This window comes from Schistocerca americana, chromosome 4, assembly GCF_021461395.2.
Source record: "Schistocerca americana isolate TAMUIC-IGC-003095 chromosome 4, iqSchAmer2.1, whole genome shotgun sequence".
NCBI classification, from domain to species: Eukaryota; Metazoa; Arthropoda; class Insecta; order Orthoptera; family Acrididae; genus Schistocerca; species Schistocerca americana.
In genome coordinates this window covers 486,690,373-486,709,515 of record NC_060122.1, presented here as the reverse complement: position 1 = coordinate 486,709,515, position 19,143 = coordinate 486,690,373, and the positions used below count along the sequence as shown (strand labels likewise).

Genomic DNA, 19,143 nt, shown 5'->3' with positions numbered 1-19,143 from the left:
ATATCTTGCAGTGCTGAAACTCCCCCAGATCTTGCATGTCCCCGACGTCCACATTTGTAGTCAGTCTTCTCCGTGGCCCACAATGGGAAGAGTAGAAGGGACAGGGATACCAGATTTCACATGCAACATTCATTCCAAAAGAATTAGCAATGACCAAAAGGGAAACTCTTCCTGTAAAAGAACTGGTTAGGTTGCACTGTCCAAGATTCTCCTTTTTGAAAACAAAATCCCTATGGCTTCATGCATCCTTTTTCTTACGATGTACTGCAAGGAATTTAGCCATTGACTTAAAGTTTCCATTTATCCATTGACTAATGCTGTTGCCGAAAACATCATAATATGTACTCTAGTTTGAATTTTCTTTTGGACTTCGCATCACCACTTGTGCTTGTAAGTCCAAAAATTCTGACACATTTTCTGTCAATGATTTATTCTTCGTAATTTAAAGGATTCATGCAACTTGCAGTAGATTTTGGATTCAAATCATCGAATAATGGAAAGTGTGGTTCATTTTATACAAAGACATAATCCATAATTTCCTTGAAAAGTCATATCATTTATCTATACTCATAAAATTTTTATCGTAAATACATATATTTCTCCGCTTGGTTGCTGTAATGTGAAAGTTATTAGTAGTGAGGAATGTGGATTCACTTCTTTCGTTTATTCTCTGACTCATCCGGCACTCATACATGCACATATATGGAAATGCATTTTCAAACAAAATTCCAAAGTGAACAAGATCCATTAAATAACTACTAATTCTATAAATCTTACTTTCTTTTGACATTCAACAATAAATCAAGAACTCTTAACGTCTAATTATGACACTTTTTTGAAGTTCAACATCAATCAGTTTCCCCTCGCATTTGATGCTAGTCTCTTACAAAGCATATCTGTGTCGTCTATATCGATTCTAACTCTCGCGCCGACATCAATTGTTTTGCACGGGAAATTATCTTTGCGGCGTTAACCGTCACTCATGATTCACTGCCTAAACGCATCACTTCACACGTTTACACATCTAAGCGTGCACTAGAAATTATATATGAACATTCACTGGGAACCTCTTTTGGTTATGCAGCGTCATTTTCGGGAAACATTTCTTTCTTCTTGAAGGTCATTCAGATCCTTTATAAATCTTGATGACATTAGCAGTGCTAAAGTTCCATGTTTACCCAAACACAGGTGAAGCCTATCTCCACTACCTTCTTTGCAGCACTCGATAGTAATAGTTAGTCCCTATTTCTACAATCTGTGTCACTGATTAATTATTTCAGTTTAAAGTTTTCTAACACTAAACACACACAGTTTATTGTTATGTTTTTACGAGCGTACATCTCTGTCACTCGCAACACCATTCCTCCCTATCTTCTAATCTTCATTAAATTTTTTCAAGTCGTTATGGGGAAAATAACCCTTTAATTTTGTTAGATCCCGGGTATGCTAACATATAAGCTCCAGGGTTCGGAATTTGTAGAATGATGTATGGGCCAGTATATAATAACTCCCATTTCTTTATACTCTTCTTTATTAAGGATGATTTGGTATGTCTTTTGACTAGTACCTTCTCTCCGACGTGGTACACCTGTACCCTCTTGATTAATTTGTCATATTGTTGTTTTCTCTGATCAGCCTTTTGTGTCATATTTATGATGGCTTGTCTTATTTTTTCTTCCCAAGGCATCTCAGTTTCCTGAGTTTTGGGCATATGTTCAGTCCAGAAGTTTTCTTCTTTTGCCTTGAACATCAATTCATGAGGTGTATATCCAGTGGAGGAGTGGGGCATGTTGTTGTATATCTGTTCAAATTCTTCCACATCATTTGCCCACGCAGTCTGCTTATTATGGCAATAGATCCTCATAAATCGATTGAACTCTCTAAAAATTCTCTCAACCAAATTGCCTTGTGGGTGGTAAAATGATGTTAGTATGTGTTTCACACCGACTTGAGACACAGCCTGTTTCCATCGGAGTCCCGTGAATATCTTAGCATTGTCTGTTATTATCGCCTTAGGTATACACAACATGTGGAAGGTAATCCCTTGTCAATCTTAATACAATTACTTTGGCTGTAGCCGCCTTTATCGGGTATAGCTTTACGTATTTCGTACACACATCGAGAAATGCTAACACATATCTAACACCACCTCTTGAAGTAGGTAACGGTCCACACAGATCGCACGAAATTAATTCTTTTGGTTCTCGGACTAATACATAACATAATGGGTGCTTACTCCCTTTTGAATCCGGCTTTGCTTTTTGACAGATTATGCATTTCTTCAAGACCTCATGCACTCTGCGCTTTATGCTGGGAAAATAACAGTACACACTTATCTTGTCTGCACATTTTGTCGCACCAAAATGTCCCCAGGTTAAATGGGTGAACCATACGAGTTTCTCTATTTGCGCCTCAGGTATGCAAACGCACCAACGGACTTTGTTTGGCCTTCCACAGCGGAAAAATAATACGCCATTTACCAACTTGTAATAATCTGCCATCTGATCCGAAGATTGGAGGTTCGAGTCTTGTCACGGTCGCCATTTTAACATTTTTCTTAGTTGTTCGGGATAATAAGTTGCCGTCTCTTCATCTAAGAATAGATGATGAATGCAACTAGCCGCTAACTTTGTGTAATGTCTTGTCTGTATAGACGTGTGTCTGTTGCCTTTAAGATCCCTTCACCTTCACACATAAATCTATACAGTAAAGTAAGGGCCTCCCATTTCTTGGCTGATCTGTGATAAGACAGGCGAAAAGTTAGACTAATGGAGGATTATTAGTATTATCTCTATTTTCATTCGCTCTCTCTCTCTCTCTCTCTCTCTCTCTCTCCTTTATCTGTGTACAGTTTTTAATATAATATTTCATTACGTGAAATCAGCCAAATAGAATCTTTGGTGTAGTCCTTCGTCTTGGTAATCAGCGGCTGGCTTGCTGTAAGAGATCTTTACGTTTATTATTACTGTTAAACACTGCATTCAGTCGGGAGAATCAATCATGTGGACAATTTGTTCCTTTTACGAAAGATTGCGAATTCCAGATGTGTACGAAGCCTTTTTGGACGATTTAACACGGACTCAATGATTGCAGGCTCTCTTCGACACAGCTGAAACTTCCCCACTAATTACAGGGCCAACGTGATCATCAAATGATCCAGAAAAAAACTCATTCGTTCATTCACTCCAGAACAAAAAAGTCACAAACCTTATTTATGAAGGAAATTGTGTATTAAATCCATCTTCAATACATGTCCAGATCGCCGGTGATTCCACGTCTTAATTATTTTCCGTTTACAGTCTCTTTCTCTTCAAACAAACGGCTAGCGGCACAAATGTTAGTTGACTTGCTTTAGCGAGAAGAAAAGCAGAATATGAATCTCTCAGAAACACGTCAATCCCTCAACAGATACTCCAGAAGCTGTCCTAGTTACCCCTCTAACAACCATGGAGAATGCATATATGCATCTCTGTTATTTCAAAGAATAGACGCACTAGAAAATACTTTGACGTTGTCGAGCTGTCGCCGCATATGTTACGAGAAAATCAGATCAGATACTTTTCCAAAGTGAATGAATGTGGATGGTTTGATTGACAATGATTAATTGGTGCGTGGCAGAGGGTATTTTCTATGTCGACATTACATCTTGGGGCTGAGGACCATGTAAATTGAATGGGAGAAGGCATTGAGTTCTGGAGGAATGCGGATAGGCTGTCCTCATCCTCAGTCTAAATCATGAAAAGATGTCAGTGAATATGAACCAGGTGAGGGACTTGGGATAGTGAGTGGTTACAAAGGATCCTCTAGATGGCCCATGAATAGGTTAGCACAGCGTAGTGTCACGCAGATACCTATTGCTGTACTTTACCATGGGTTTGTTTGTAGGTGATGTTTTCAAAGAATAAGTAATTATGTGTGAGGATATGCTTGATCATGGTGCCCAAGATAGAGGTTTATAGAGTGCATATCTATTTAGCAGGCAAAAAAATTGTCCAGTGGCATGCCGCAAAAACGTAAAATAATTTATTTGAAAGTTGTTCCAAAATGTAATCTCAGAAATAAATTACAAATAAGCAGGTTTGTTTCTTTACTGTGATTAATGTGAGCATTTATTGTCTCTAGCAATTGCTGTTCCTTGGCATTTAAATCCTTTCTTTGGCATGAAATAATTGAAGGAGTGAAGAAATGTAATGAGACTGAAGTAAGCACATATAATTTGAATACATTTACACTTTTATTGATGAATAAATACATGTACCTTTGATATCAGTCAGTCAAGGAAGGCAGCAAGAACAGAAATGGGAATTTAAAATGACTGTAATTAGTTTTATAATAGTTTTCAGCAACCAGCAAGCCATATCAGAAGACCACAGAGATGCACATTTAGCGCTTCAAGCTCCTATACAAGGCTACACCATCTGTGAGAGATTAAATATAACTCAGATTAATGACATTTCTCTACAATATATTATTTTACCTCTAATGCCAGAACTCTTTATTTCTGAAAAAAACAAGGCTGTTCCTTTCCGATGCTACTCACGGGGCTATTAAATCACTGCTATTTATTTAATTTTCTTTAATATCACCAATTTAGTTTTTTTCTTTTATTTGATTGGGAACTTTGATTGTTGTTGGCTGACAAAGAGATACGTTTTTTGGTTTCCTTTTGTGGATACTGTTTTGATTACATTGGTTTGTGTACATGTCATCATTTGGTTATTTTCACAATTTTTTTTCTCTTTTCTGTAGTGGTGTGATTTCCCATTATTGGTCATATTGCATTGCATTGTCTATGTCAACAAATTTTTCAGGCCATAAAGTCGGATTTCTCATACATTCCATATCAATTTTAACTCTGCCTCGCCATTTGATCTAGTGTCATGGACAACTGGTGAAACCATGAAAGCAAGCTTCGACACTGTGATACTCACAGTCTCTGGCCACCGAGGTTTCTGGCCTCAGCAGCCAGAGACTGTGGTCATGTGTGAATGAGTTGCACGTCGTGTATGCGTGTGTGTGTGTGTGTTGTGTTCTGTTGTGTTGTGTTGTGTTGTACTAAGTTGTCTAATTCTGATGAAGGCTATTTTTTGCCAAAAGCTTACTCGTTTGACAGTCTTTTTTCTGTGCACATTTGTGACTCAGCATCTCAACTATATGATGAGTAGAAACTGTCCTTTTCATAAATTTGTTATTATTCCATCCTGGATATTCCATTACAAGGTTTTATGAGTGGTATAAATGTTTAAAAGAGGGTTGAGAATACGTTGAAGATGACAACTACCCTGGACGCCCCAGTGCATCAGTTACTGACAACATTGTGGAAGAAGTAAAGAAAATGGTCTGGAAAATTTTTAAGAAATTTGAAATTGACATTTTCGGCAAATATATTTTTAAAAAGAAGAAGAAGACAGCTTCAGCCTATTACCCATAATCTACCCTTCTGTACAAAAGACACAGACCATTTCCTCTGCCAACTTTCTGCAGTTGGTGTTTCTTTGCCAACCAGTGTCCACTTGTCATCTCTGATGTCACCTCCCTGTAACTAACATCCCCAGTGTCTATGGCCTTGCCACTATTGAACACTACCTTTACCAGTGCCTGAATGACACCAAACCTACAACCTCCTTCCTGGTCAACTACAATCACTTCTTCATTGAAGGCATCACACTGCTTCACAAAGCATGGACTACATCTAAATCAGTTTGGCAAAAATATCTAGCAGCAGACATTGGAAAAGCTTTTCATGAAATAATAGGCCTAAACAATAATGATCATGAAAGCAGACCAGTCATAGCCCTAACTAACGAGGGAAACTAGTGAGCCGGGCCAACTCTAGCAGGATTTGGCCCAGTAACAAAAATCTGCAACAAGTAATTAATACACAAATGAAAGTTCACTCAAACAGCAATACAATTAAAGACAAACAAAAGTTAACAGTGTTTCATCAGAACATAAGAGGCCTATACTGCAAGCTGAATCAGTTCACACCAAATATAGAAGAGACAGAAGGTGTAAACAGTGCCCACATTCTGTGTCTAACAGAACACCACATCACTGCTGGTATTGAAGTGGTCCCTATTCCCAACTATGTTTTGGCAACTTCTTATTGGAGGAACTATATGGACAAAGGAGGAGTAGCTGTATACGTAAAAAACAATGTCTTGTTCACGGCAATAGATGTACAAAGATTCTGCTTTGAGATACATTTTGAAGTATGTGCTATAGAGGTGCCAGACACTGTCTCCAGATTAACAGTTGTGGCAGTTTACAGGGCACCATCTGGTAATTTTAAAGTGTTTGTTAAACAATTAGATACTCTTTTGTTGTACTTAAGTAGAAAAAATAGGGGCATGGTAGTTGTTGGGGATTTTAACATAGATTTATTGGTTAATTCTCCCTGCAAGGTGGAGTTTGAAAATCTCATGGGCACATACGACCTTGTTCCCGTGGTTAGCTCGCCCACCAGAACCACAACCTCTTCCAGTACTCTCATTGATAACGTTTTTGTTGATCAGAGTAAAGTCAACCATATTAATATTGAAATGGTTATAAATGGTCTGTCTGACCATGACGGACAATGAGTTACTTTCAACAGCTTGGGAATTCCTCTGAGTGACACCTCACTTAGATGGAAAACAGTAAGGAAAATAAGTGAGGAAGCTATTCAAACGTTCAGATCATGTCTTCAGCATACTGACTGGACACCTGTTTATCTAGCAGAAACTGCTAATTCAAAATACAATTTATTCACAAATGAGATAATAGGTACCTTTGAAAGTGTATTTCCAAAAAAGTCATACAGAGTCCAACCTGCTAGGTCTGCAAAAAAACCATGGCTCACTAAGGGCATCATAGCTTCCTGTCAGAGAAAAAGACAACTCTACATAGCATCAAAGACTTCTAACAACCCTGCTCAGCTAAAACATTATAAACTCTACTGTAAAATTCTTGCCAAAGTAATTAAAAACTCTAAAAGTGTGTGTATAGCATCTGAAATTACTAATTCTGAAAATAAAATTAAAACAATCTGGACTGTGATAAAGAGAGAAACAGGGACTGTGAACTACACCAAAGACAAAAATATTGTTTTAACTGTTGACAACTCAGAGATAACTAATAGTGAAGAAATTGCTGAAATCTTTAACCAACATTTTTTAACTGTCCCAACACAGATAGGTTGCCATGGTTCTGTAGGTAAAGCTGCCTGTATAATGAAAAATAATTTTCCAGAACCTTTCAGTCAAATAAGTGTGCTTCCCATTACTGCCAATGAAATCAAAAAAATCATACAGTCTTTGAAAAATAAACATTCTGATGGTATCGACGATATTTCAAGCAAGCTGTTGAAGGCTCGTTGTAGTGAAGTGGCCGAAGTTTTGTCTCACATCTGCAACACATCCATGCAACAAGGAGTGTTTCCAGACAGAATGAAATACTCTGTTGTCAGGCCCCTGTACAAAGCAGGGGATGCTACAAATGTGTCAAACTATCGTCCTATCTCTCTATTAACAACATTTTCAAAAGTCCTAGGAAAAGCTCTGTACAACAGGATTGTGGCACACCTTGGTGACCTGAACATCATTAACAGTCAGCAGTTTGGTTTTCAAAAGGGAGTTTCAATAGATAACGCAATTTTCTCATTCACAAATGATGTTCTAGAGTCTATAAACAGCAAGAGGCTGCCAATTGGTGTCTTATGCGACCTATCAAAGGCGTTCGACTGTGTAGATCACCAGATACTCTTCAAGAAGGCCTGTCATTATGGAATTACAGGACCTGTAGGGAACTGGTTAAAATCGTACCTCGAAAATAGGAAACAGAAGATTATTCTAGATGTTTCAGATAGTGTATCACAATATATTGTGGACTCTGAGTGGGGAATTGTGCAGCATGGAGTGCCACAGGGATCAGTGCTTGGGCCCTTGCTGTTCCTCATATATGTTAATGACCTGCCTTTATCCATCAATAAGCAGTGTAAATTTACAATGTTCACTGATGATACGAGCATTGTGGTGGATAATGTGTCAACTACTGACTTAGAATCCGAGGTCAATGATATCCTTAAGGAAGTTCTGGGTTGGTTTAGTATTAACTCCCTTTCAATAAACCTGAAAAAAACCAATTTTATCCAGTTCCAGACAACCCACAAAAACCCAAAAGAAATAGTTATCACACAGAATGATCAGATGATAAAGCAAGTGTACTTATCAAAATTCCTAGGCGTATACGTGGACAGTAGGCTGAACTGGGAACATCACGTTCTACAAACACTAAAACGGCTGACGTCGGCAACATTTGCTTTACGAATTTTGTCACGCTTCAATGACATTACCATCTCAAAGTCAGCTTACTTTAGCTATTTTTATTCAGTCATGTGTTATGGCATCATCTTCTGGGGCAATACACCTGCCGCAAAGAAAATCCTCACAGCACAAAAAAGAGCAATAAGAATCATTTGTGGTGTACCCCCACGAACCTCATGTCGAAATCTTTTTAAACGACTTGAAATACTGACAGCAACATCTCAGTACATATATTCACTGATGTGCTTCATAATAAATAACCCCACTCTGTATGAAACGAATTGCCTACATCATGAACACCAGAAGAAAAGAGGATTTCCACTGTGAGTTAAAGAACTTGACACTTATTCAGAAAGGGGTAAAGTACGCTGTAACGAAAATTTTCAATTCCCTACCCAACAGCATCAAAAGTATAAGGAGTAGTACATCAGTATTTAAATGTAGCTTGAAAAATTATTTACTTGAGACCTCACTTTATTCACTAGAGGAATTCTTTCAGAGAAATAAGTAAAACCCAGATTGGAAAGATGTTTTTAAATTTTTTGACACTGTTTACTGTTAAACTAATGTAATAATGCCCTAATGTAAAAATTCCTGTTTTTCTCATTTCCATATTTGGGTCACTTTTAAACCCAAAGTGGGAAGTTTTGATTACTGTTCAAGGTTAAAATAAATGCAATAATGCCCTAAATATGAAACGGCTATCTTCACATTTATGTTGACTGGTTTTTAAGCTAATAAGTATGACTTTTGTGCACTGTTATTAATACTATAACAATGTCTTTATTCTATGTATTTTATTATGTGTTTGTTGGTAATGAGGATCACCCTGTGGCTAAACATGCCTTGGTGCACGGCCAGCACATCTTGGCACAGTGTTACACCGTCCGGGTTATCTGGATACTTCCCACTAACACCAACCTATCCGAACTCTGGAGATGGGAACTTGCTCTTCAATGTATCCTCTCTTCCCGTTATCCACCAGGCCTCAATCTCCGCTAATTTCAAGTTGCCGCCACTCATACCTCACCTGTCATTCAACATCATCTTTGCCTCAGCACTTCCGCCTCGACTGACATCTCTGCCCAAACTCTTTGTCTTTAAATATGTCTGCTTGCGTCTGTATATGTGTGGATGGATATGTGTGTGTGTGCGAGGGTATACCCGTCCTTTTTTCCCCCTAAGGTAAGTCTTTCCGCTCCTGGGATTGGAATGACTCCTTACCCTCTCCCTTAAAACCCACATCCTTTCGTCTTTCCCTCTCCTTCCCTCTTTCCTGATGAGGCAACAGTTTGTTGCGAAAGCTTGAATTTTGTGTGTATGTTTGTGTTTGTTTGTGTGTCTATCGACGTGCCAGCTCTTTCGTTTGGTAAGTCACATCATCTTTGTTTGTAGATATATTTTTCCCACGTGGAATGTTTCCCTATTAATTTATTATGTATATTGACACGTTCCACATCTGAGTGACTTGCTCACATGTACAGATCTATGGAACAAGCATATAAATAAATAAATAAATCACCTACAAACAAATCTGCAGTACAGCAGTGGGCACTCACATAGCACCATTCTTTAAAAACAACATTGTTACAAGCTCTCAAATGAAAGCAACAGCACCATAGTAAACTTGTGACAACATTCGGTGGCATGCAGCATTATATTCAAATGCTAGATGCTACAGAATGTTGTTGAAAATGTACTGTTGTGGTGTGCCTTTTATTTCACAACTGATGATTATGTTCTTTTTAAAGAGTTGTTACTTTTCAAGACTTGTGAGTAACCAGATCTGAAGATGATTACCAAATTGTTAGAAACTAATGATGAAGTGTAGCTAATTGAAACAGAGACTGGTACAATAAATATTTTAGAACATATGTTAGAAAATAGTTCTCCTACTCTTTTGCAACTACTGTTTCCTTATTCATGGAGGAGAGAGGATTGTTCGCAAAAGGCTGAAATAGAGGCGAGTCACTCTGAGACTGGGTGAGAGGGACCATTCTCTACTTCAAGTGTATGTTTTGATAGTGCTAGGAATTGCACCTTGTGGAGGTAAATGTTGAACAGCAGTACTGTCCTCATTTTAATTTTGATTTTAGATATGTGTCTCTTGATTTGCCCCATCAGTGTGTGCACATATTACATACTATCACTTATTTAGAGAGTAAATTGTGAATTCCCTCAAGTTGGTGTACTCCGTAGTCATTTTTGTATTGTTCTTAACACATTTGGGGATACAAGATTATTATAATTGTCCTTCCGAATGATATCACTAAATATCTGTGAATGTTAATATTTCAGGTATGGCAGTCCAGACTTGTGTCTACATCATTTAATGTTATTAGTGGACATGTTAAAATTACTGGATTGGAGTTCTGGATACAGGCCAGAGGTGGTGCAAATAATGTCACTAATCAAGCGATTGTACCCACTTTTACCAGAAAAACATAAAGCACAAATGATACAAAGTTATCCCCTTCCAGAGAACATTGTGTTGTGGTGTGTTCTGCAACCTTCATCAGCTGTTACTGATGCTTCTACTATGGATGTTGCTAAAGAGACAATGCAGCTGATTGAAGAGTTCAAGCAAGGATCATTGTCTTCTGATAAATACAAAAAAATGGTATGTATTTGTATATTAATATTTTAAGTAGATGTAGGCAGAATCAGACACTGGAAAATCTGGGATGGAATGACAACAATATGAAAAGGATAGATTGCTACTCAGACAATGGAAACTCCCTGTTGGAATACCAACAATATTAGGAAAGGAATAGATTGCTTCTAACAGGAAAGATGATCCATTGTGTTTCAAACAGGCACAACAAAAAGGCTGTTACAGATGATGGCTTTTGGCCAAAGCCTTCTTCAGCAAAGAAAACAAAAAACACACACATTCACACAAGCGAGCACACCACATGAGCTCTACCATCGGTACTCCGACCGGATCGAAATGCGACCGTCATTTGAATAGTAGTCTGGAGTAGGGAGAGGAAACTGGGGGGGGGGGGGGGGGGGGGTTATGGGTGCGGAGAGAGAAGAGCACTGTGGGATATGCAGGGTCCAGATGGTGGCCTGACAAGACTGCCAGGCACAGTGTCAGGAGGGGGAATGGGGAGTAGAAATGGAGAAGAGCAAAGGAAGGGAAAGTAGGGGGCATTCACAGAGGGCGACACATAATGAGGGTGAGGGGATGTGAAGAGGGAGAACGTGACAGGACAGAGGGGGCAGAAACTGTTGGGTGGAGGGTGTGAGGGCAGTAGGTTACCACAGGTTGAGGCTGGGATAATGTGCTGTAAGTTAACTCCCATCTGTGCAGTTCAGAAAGGCTGGTGGTAGAGAGGAGGATCCAAAAAGCTGGTGGTAGAGAGGAGGATCCAGATGACCCAGGGTGTGAAGCAACCATTGAAATCAAGCATGTTACATTCAGCTGCATGTCATGCCACAGGGTGTCTACTTTGCTCTTGGTCACAGTTTGGCAGTGACCACTAATCCTAGTGGACAGATGGTTCGTAGTCATACCAATATAAAAAGTTTTGCAATGATTGCAGCAGAGCTAGCATACAACATGACTGCTTTCACTGGTGGCCTTTGATGGAATAAGATAAGCCTGCAATGGATCTTAAATAGGAAGTGCTGGGTGGGAAGATTGGGCAAGTCTTGTATCTGGATCTTCCACAGGGAAATGATCCCTGTGGCAAGAGGTTGGGATTGGGAGTGGGATAGGGATGGACTAGGATGTTGTGGAGGTTGGGTGAGCAACAGAACACCAGTTTAGGAGGGATGAGTAGGATATCCCTCATTTCAGGGCATGATGATTGATGATCAAAGTCATAATGATGGATGTGGTTGAGTTGTTACAAGCCAGGGTGGTACTGGGTGACTAATGTGGCACTCCTTTGTAGTTGGCCTTGGTGGAACTTTCAGCAGGTTTCCATGGCTGTGCTGTGAATTTATTTGTATACCTTCCCTTCAAAGAAAAACTAGTGCTGTGTTAGGATAAAGTTAGTTAGGTATATGAGCAATAAGGTAGCGGGTGTGGAGTCCATAGGACATTGAGGAATGCAGTGTGCAGTTGCGACAAGACCATGGGCATGAGGGATTTTGGTGTATAGGCAACTGGCAGCGATAGTGATTAGTAGGGAACCAGGAGGTAAAGGGGAGGGGGTGGTGGAGAGTCATTGAAGAAAGTGGCTGGTATCTTTGACATGGGGGGCTAGATTACCAGCAATTGGGTGGAGGTGTCGTTCAGTGATTGCCAAAATCTTTTCAGTGGGGGCACAATAACAAGCTACAGTGGGGTGTCCAGGATTGTTGGGTTTGTGAATTTTGGGAAGCATGTAGAAGGTGGGCATATGAGATGTCACAGGGGTGAGGAAGGAAATGGATTCCGGGAAGAGGTTCTGGGAAGAGCCTAAGACTTTAAGTGGGGATTGGAGATTGTTGGAGTTCTGGGATGGAATCACTCTGGCAGAGTTTATAGGTGGATGAGTCAGACAATTGACAGACACCTTCTGCAAGATATTCACTATGACTCATCATGGCAGTGGTGGAGCCTATGTTAGCAGGGAGGTTGATTAGATCTTTCTTCTACTGAATACTTGGTGTTCTTAGGAAGGAACCTGGGAAAGGGTGGTGAGCCCAAGTTGGAGGTAAGGAATGCTTGGAAGGTGACTAGGGAGCAGTTGGGTGGAAGAATCATGGTTGGATGGTGGTATGAACTGGCAGAGGCAGGATTCAGTGTTGGAATTAGGTTGGCTTTGATTGGAGGGATTGGTGGCAGAGAAGTGTTTCAATTGCAGGGATCAGGGTAGGGAGAGTAGGTCTTTGACGACTCCAATATGGTTAAATTTGGATGTAGGTCTAACGGTGAGGCCTTTGGATAGGTCTGAAACTTCTTCGGGACTGAGAATTTTGGTGGAAAGTTTAATAACAGTGTTCCAGGATTGTTTAGACCCTGGATTTGGAGTGTTGATAGGAATGAGGCAAGTTGAAAAGATCTTCTAGGCAGGGTCTGAGTGCTATGAAGGTTGACGAGGAGCAACACAGTGGGTAGGATAGGAATTGGATAGTGGTGCTCTTCACCACTTAGAAGAGATATTGAGTGACAGACAGGCACATTAGAAAAAGACTGCTACATATTATTAGCCAAACACACACACACACACACACACACACACACAGAGCCATGGTGGACATGTTATTACTGAATTGGTGTTCTGGTCATCATCACGTGGTAAGGCCTGACTCTGACTGTGTATTAGGTGAGCAGTGATCTTTGCCGGAGTGGGTAGTGTGCTTGCAGAAGAGGTGTAGAGCATGGAAGGAAAATTTAGCAGGGGAATGCTCTGTTCAAGAATTACAAGAGGAGGAGGTGTACATGGAAAAGGCTGGGGGATAAGGGAAGATTTCTGTTAAATTACATCATGGTCAGTCAGAGATTCTGAAATCAGAAGTTCAATTGTAAGGCATACTCAGTAGTAGATATAGACTCAGATCACAATTCAGTAATGAACAGTAGGCTGAAATTCAAGAGACTAACCAGGGAGAATCAGTGCAATAAAAATTGGAATACAGAAATCCTAAGGAATGAAGATATGTGCTTGAAGTTCTCTGAAGCTTTATAGATACGGTGACAGTGAATAGCTCAGTTGGAAGGAATGGACATATCTAAAAAGGTCAGTCACAGAAGTTGGAGAGAGAAACATAAGAACAAGGAAGGTAATTGTGAAGAACCGTGGGTAATACAAGAAATACTTCAGCTGATCGTTGAAAGAAGGAAGTACAAAAACGTTCAGGGAAATTGAGGAATAGAGAAATACAATTCACTAAGGAATGAAATGAACAGGAATTGTAAGGAAGTTAAGGCAAAATGGCCGCATAAAAAATGTAAAAAGCTTGAAAAGAAGTGACTGTCGGAAGGACTGGCTACACCTTTACCCTCAGTGAAATTAAAAGCAAAGATAGTAAGATTAAGAGTGCAATGGGAATTCCGCTGTTAAATGCAGAGGAGAGAGCAGATAGGTGGAACGTGTACAGTGAAGGCCTCTGTGAAGTGGAAGTCTTGTCTGATGACGTAGTAGAAGAAACAGGTGGTGATACAGAAGAGCTAGGGGAACCAGTATTAGAATCAGAATTTAAATGAACTTGGAAGACAAATAAGGCAGAAGGGATAGATAACATTGTGATTGGAATTTCTAAAATCATTGGGGAAAGTACAAGAAAATTACTTTTCATGTTGGTGTGTAGAATGTATGAAATTGGCAATATACCATCAGAATTTAGGAAAAACATCATCCACACAATTCAAAAGATTGAAAGAGCAGACAACTGCAAGAATTATCGCACAATCAGCTAAGCAGTTCATGCTTCCTAATTGCTAACAAGAATAATATGAAGTAGTATGGGAAAGAAACTGGAAAATCTGTTAGGTGATGGTAGGTTTGACTTTAGGAAGGATAAAGGCAACAGGGGGGCAGTTCTGACATTGCAGCTGATAATGGAAGCAAGACTGAAGAAAAAATCAAAACACATTCATAGGATTTGTTGACCTAGAAAAAGCATTCGTCAGTGTAAAATGGTGCAAGATATTGGAAATACTGAGAAAAATAGGGTTAAGCTGTAGGTGAAGAAAGGTAGTATACAATATGTACAAGAACCAAGAGGAAACAGTAGGACAGGAAGGCCAAGAATGAAGTGCTCGAATTAAAAAGATAGTAAGGCAGCCCTCTCCTGCCCCATCGAACCCTGGGTCACCTGAGAGACAGGTGTGTGATCTACCAACTTTGCTGCAACCACTGAGCCTCACTCTATGTGGACATATCCACTAACAAGCTGTCTGTTCATATGAATGGCCACTGTCAGACTGTGGCCAAGAGACAGCAAGACGACCCGCCTGCTGAGCATGGCACCCAACACAATGTGCTTGAATGACTGCTGCACAGCCTATGCCATCTGGATTCTTCCCATAAATACCAGCTTTTCTGAATTGTGCAGACGGGAACTTTTCCTGCAACATATCCTTCATTTCTGTAACTTCCCTGGCCTCAACTTTCACTAGTCTATGTCCTCCAACTTCCTAGACCCGTTCCTGCTTCCTACGTATACCTTCTATACCACCAATGCACATGCATAGTCCCTTCAACCTTCGCTATTTCCTCACCTCTCCTCTCCCCGTTGTCGTCATCCCCCCCCCCCCCCCCCTTTCTACACAGCTTCCCAATGCTGCGTCAAACAGCCCATTATCGTGTCCCCACCACATTCCTTCACACACCCAGAAACAGCACTAGCTTCTTCCCCTACCCATTTCCTGCTATTCCACCCCTATCCCACAACTTTTCTGTACCCCCCACTATCAACCCCAACAAAGATTGTTAATCACATCAAGCACTGACGCAGTTGGAACTTTAGGGCCCAGAGACAATAATCAGCATCAGTTCATGAGCTACGCTTGTGTGAATGTATGTGTGTGTGTGTGTGTGTGTGTGTGTGTGTGTGTGTGTGTGTGTGTGTGTTTGTGTGTGTGTGTCATCACTGACAGCTGATAGCTTGTGGTCTGTGTCTGCCTGTCACCCAACACCTTCTGTATGTACTGAGTAGCAATCTATCCTTTTCAAATTGCTGTTAAGTAGATTTAGTTAATTTTAAAGCTAATACAATATTGTCTCTTACAGAAAGGATACTGAACAGTACCAGCATAAGCTTTAGGAACAACCCAAGATTAAAGTAAAAACAAATTATATCTTGAAAACCAAAAAAATTAATTACTTTCTATGTTATTGGAAAGTCATCTTTCTATTTGCTTTCGGAATCTGTGAGCAAAGAAAGCTTATGCAATACTAATCTCATATGTTTTTATATGAATATTGTGGATAGAACTCCATGTTGAACGTGTTAGGAAGCAATTTCTCTAGTAGTCTGAAGTAGATAACATTTCATAATTGTGCCCACAAGAAAGATGTACCTTTTCAATATAATTTCATATTAATGATTGTGATTCTGCGTGGTTGAATGATTACCTGGAGAGCTGACTTTCACAGTTGTGGAGTCTTTTACTAAAAAGACAATAAGTCTTCAGTTTTTTGAAGTTTGTATTTTTGTGGTTGCAAATCAAGCTTGTTGCCATGTATGACTTATTGAAACACTTTGGTCAAAATCTAGTACTTTCTGATGTTATAAGGTTTTGAAAATTTTGAGTTTTTACAGAACTTGGTATTTGCTCTCAGCCAGTTAAAGCAAAAGTTGATAAATGCAAACTGTGCTTTGCTTGTGAGAAACCTGAAGGGGGGATAAAAATGTAGGGCATCATTGTTGATGATGATGTGAGAGAGTTTTGTGTAGAAACCTGTTGAAACAGATCGGCCACCAGGCATACCAGTGAACCCGAAAGCCTTAGGAAGAAAATAATGCAGAGCAGCTGATCTCAGTTATGATGATATGACAGTTTTTATTGTCATGTAAATAACTTAAACAAAACTGACCAGGATAAATTATTACTAAATTCTGTGGTAATCACATCACCAAAACAAAGGAACACCAAGAAAGAAGCAAAAAGCAAGAATACTGTTTCGATAAAGTATAGCAAAAGGGAAAAAAATATGACCAGGCAGTACCATGTGTGTCGCAACATTTCAGGCAACATCAGAGATGTCCAAAGACAGACTCTCAAATTTGACTTGTAAATTTCATGTAACGGGAAGCTACTGAGGGAGGGACTGCAGCACTATTAAAAATATGGAAGTTACATGAGCTGTAAAGAATGATATCAAAACATATAGCTGTAGAGATAACCACTATTCAAGGAAAAAGGCCAAAAGAGGAAGTTTACCATCCGAGTTGAATAGAGTCAAAATGTGGAAACATTTCTGTTCAAAAAGGGAAGCATCAGGTCTTTATCAAAGTACAGTTTTGCCATTTAAAACTCCCTTAAATATACATGCCCAACATGCAAGATTGGTATACTGAAATTTAAAAAAAAGAACAAGATCTGGGAACAAAGGATCAATTACTAATAAACCACAGGTTTCACAAACTCTGTGCAAAAACATTCTGTGCATTAATGTGGTTAAAGTAGTTTTAATATACCACAGAACCAGCCAGTAACCGAGTTCTCTGTAGGGGAAGTATTCTGTTAAAGACAGGTTTGGCTATACAGTTTGTGCATTAAGATTCATTCCCCAGCACAGAGAAAGATTGCATTTTATACTTGGCTTGAAACAGAAGGATTGAAAGGATGCAGCCAAGCAGCCTCTGCTCTGTTGGATCTTCTTAGCAACCTTGAGGCATCCCAGCCAGATAAGGGCCGAAATGAAGTTCATTTATTTTCTGAACACTGTACCAGTCAAAATAAAAATGCACTAATGATGTGCAAGCTAGTGGCCTTCACGGAAGAAAGCAGAAAAATTCATTAATTGGTACATTACTGCCCTATTTGTAGCCACAGTTATATGCTTCCTGACAATGTGTTTGGTAGAGTGGAAAATGACTACCAGATATTCTTGCACCAACTGAATACTATGAAGTGCTGGAACAACATGGCATCACTAAGATACTCAATAAAGATTGGGAAACAAAGGATCTCAAGTCAGTGTACTAAAAGGCCTCTGACCTAAGATGTTGTTCAGAATAACTGTTCAGTGAGTGATGGCTTATGAAAAGTCTAAGAAGAAGGTATTGTCAGTATTGGTCTCTTAACAATGGAAGTATTGTAGAGGTTGAGGTATGGAAATCCAGAAACCGCAACTAGAACTTGAGGAAAGCAGCAGTCTTGGAAAAGGAGGACATGGTCAGCATGGAAACCAAAAAGGATAACTTAAAACTTATGAGGCATTTTAATGTATCAGAAGAGTTTTATAATGCCATTGTTGAAAGTGATCAATAGATTTCCAGTTTAGTATTCTTGCAGCCAGTATTTTTGTTGTCTTTCAGTAAAGTTTGTTTCTCTTTTGCACTTCTGCTTATAAACCATTTATGGAAAAGTGTGACACAAAAATTTTACATTGTAGTGCATTATTTCTATGCAAAATGAACCATTAAGTATCTTTCTGTATAACGAATGTCAAAGGTAAAAAAGATACAAGAACAAATCACTTCAAATGTTGATATTAACAAAACTTTTAACTTCCATCTTTGCATTAATTCCTTTTGAAAAAAACCTGGAAACTTTGACCCTCTACTCTCATATAAACAATGAAAATTTTAGAAAAGTCAAACAAACAGTTGGAATCAGGCCTACAAATTCAGTATAAATGTTAAATGATATTATTTGTATAATTAGTATTTCAGTATGTTTAGAAAATGCATTTCTTCAAAAATTTACATTTTTGCATTTATCTACTTATGAACAAATGCTCTTCAGTTTCTAATGAATGACAGAGAGTTGCAGTCAAAGCAAATGCAGAGCTAATGGCACTTGGTGTGGATGAAATATCATTCCTTCTCAGGGGTTGGACTTGTCACTGAATCTGGCTGATATAAGTGATCAGTATCATTTGAAAATTAACAGAGTATAAGAGAGACACTGATTTGCTAAAGAGGGGGGGAAAATGTGACTATTCTATGGCTTGCCTTAATCTGTCTTCAAGATGCACTTACCAAGTGAATTCACTGTGTATGATGTGCAGAGGTACAGTGCTGTGCCTGTTATGTATAACTGATAATAAATGACATTTTAGTTGGATGTACTTTATTTGCTGATAATGTGGATAATGCTGTGTGAATGAGTGCAGCACAGATGTTAAAATGCTTTGAGGCAACAAGACTGTTCTCTAAATTAGTAGATATAGATTTTAACTGATATCAGAGTGATATAGATATCTGGTGTCATTCAGCCACGTCCTGTGAC

General features: G+C 39.2%; 1 protein-coding gene across 1 annotated transcript in view; it reads left to right on the top strand.

The window, feature by feature from the left end:
* LOC124613900 (uncharacterized protein C1orf112-like) overlaps nt 1-19,143 on the top strand; it is a 131,482-nt gene that overhangs the window by 96,234 nt on the left and 16,105 nt on the right. The window contains exon 11 of the mRNA XM_047142648.1: nt 10,602-10,923. Coding sequence (XP_046998604.1) covers nt 10,602-10,923 — 322 coding nt within the window. The remainder of the gene's footprint in view (nt 1-10,601; nt 10,924-19,143) is intronic.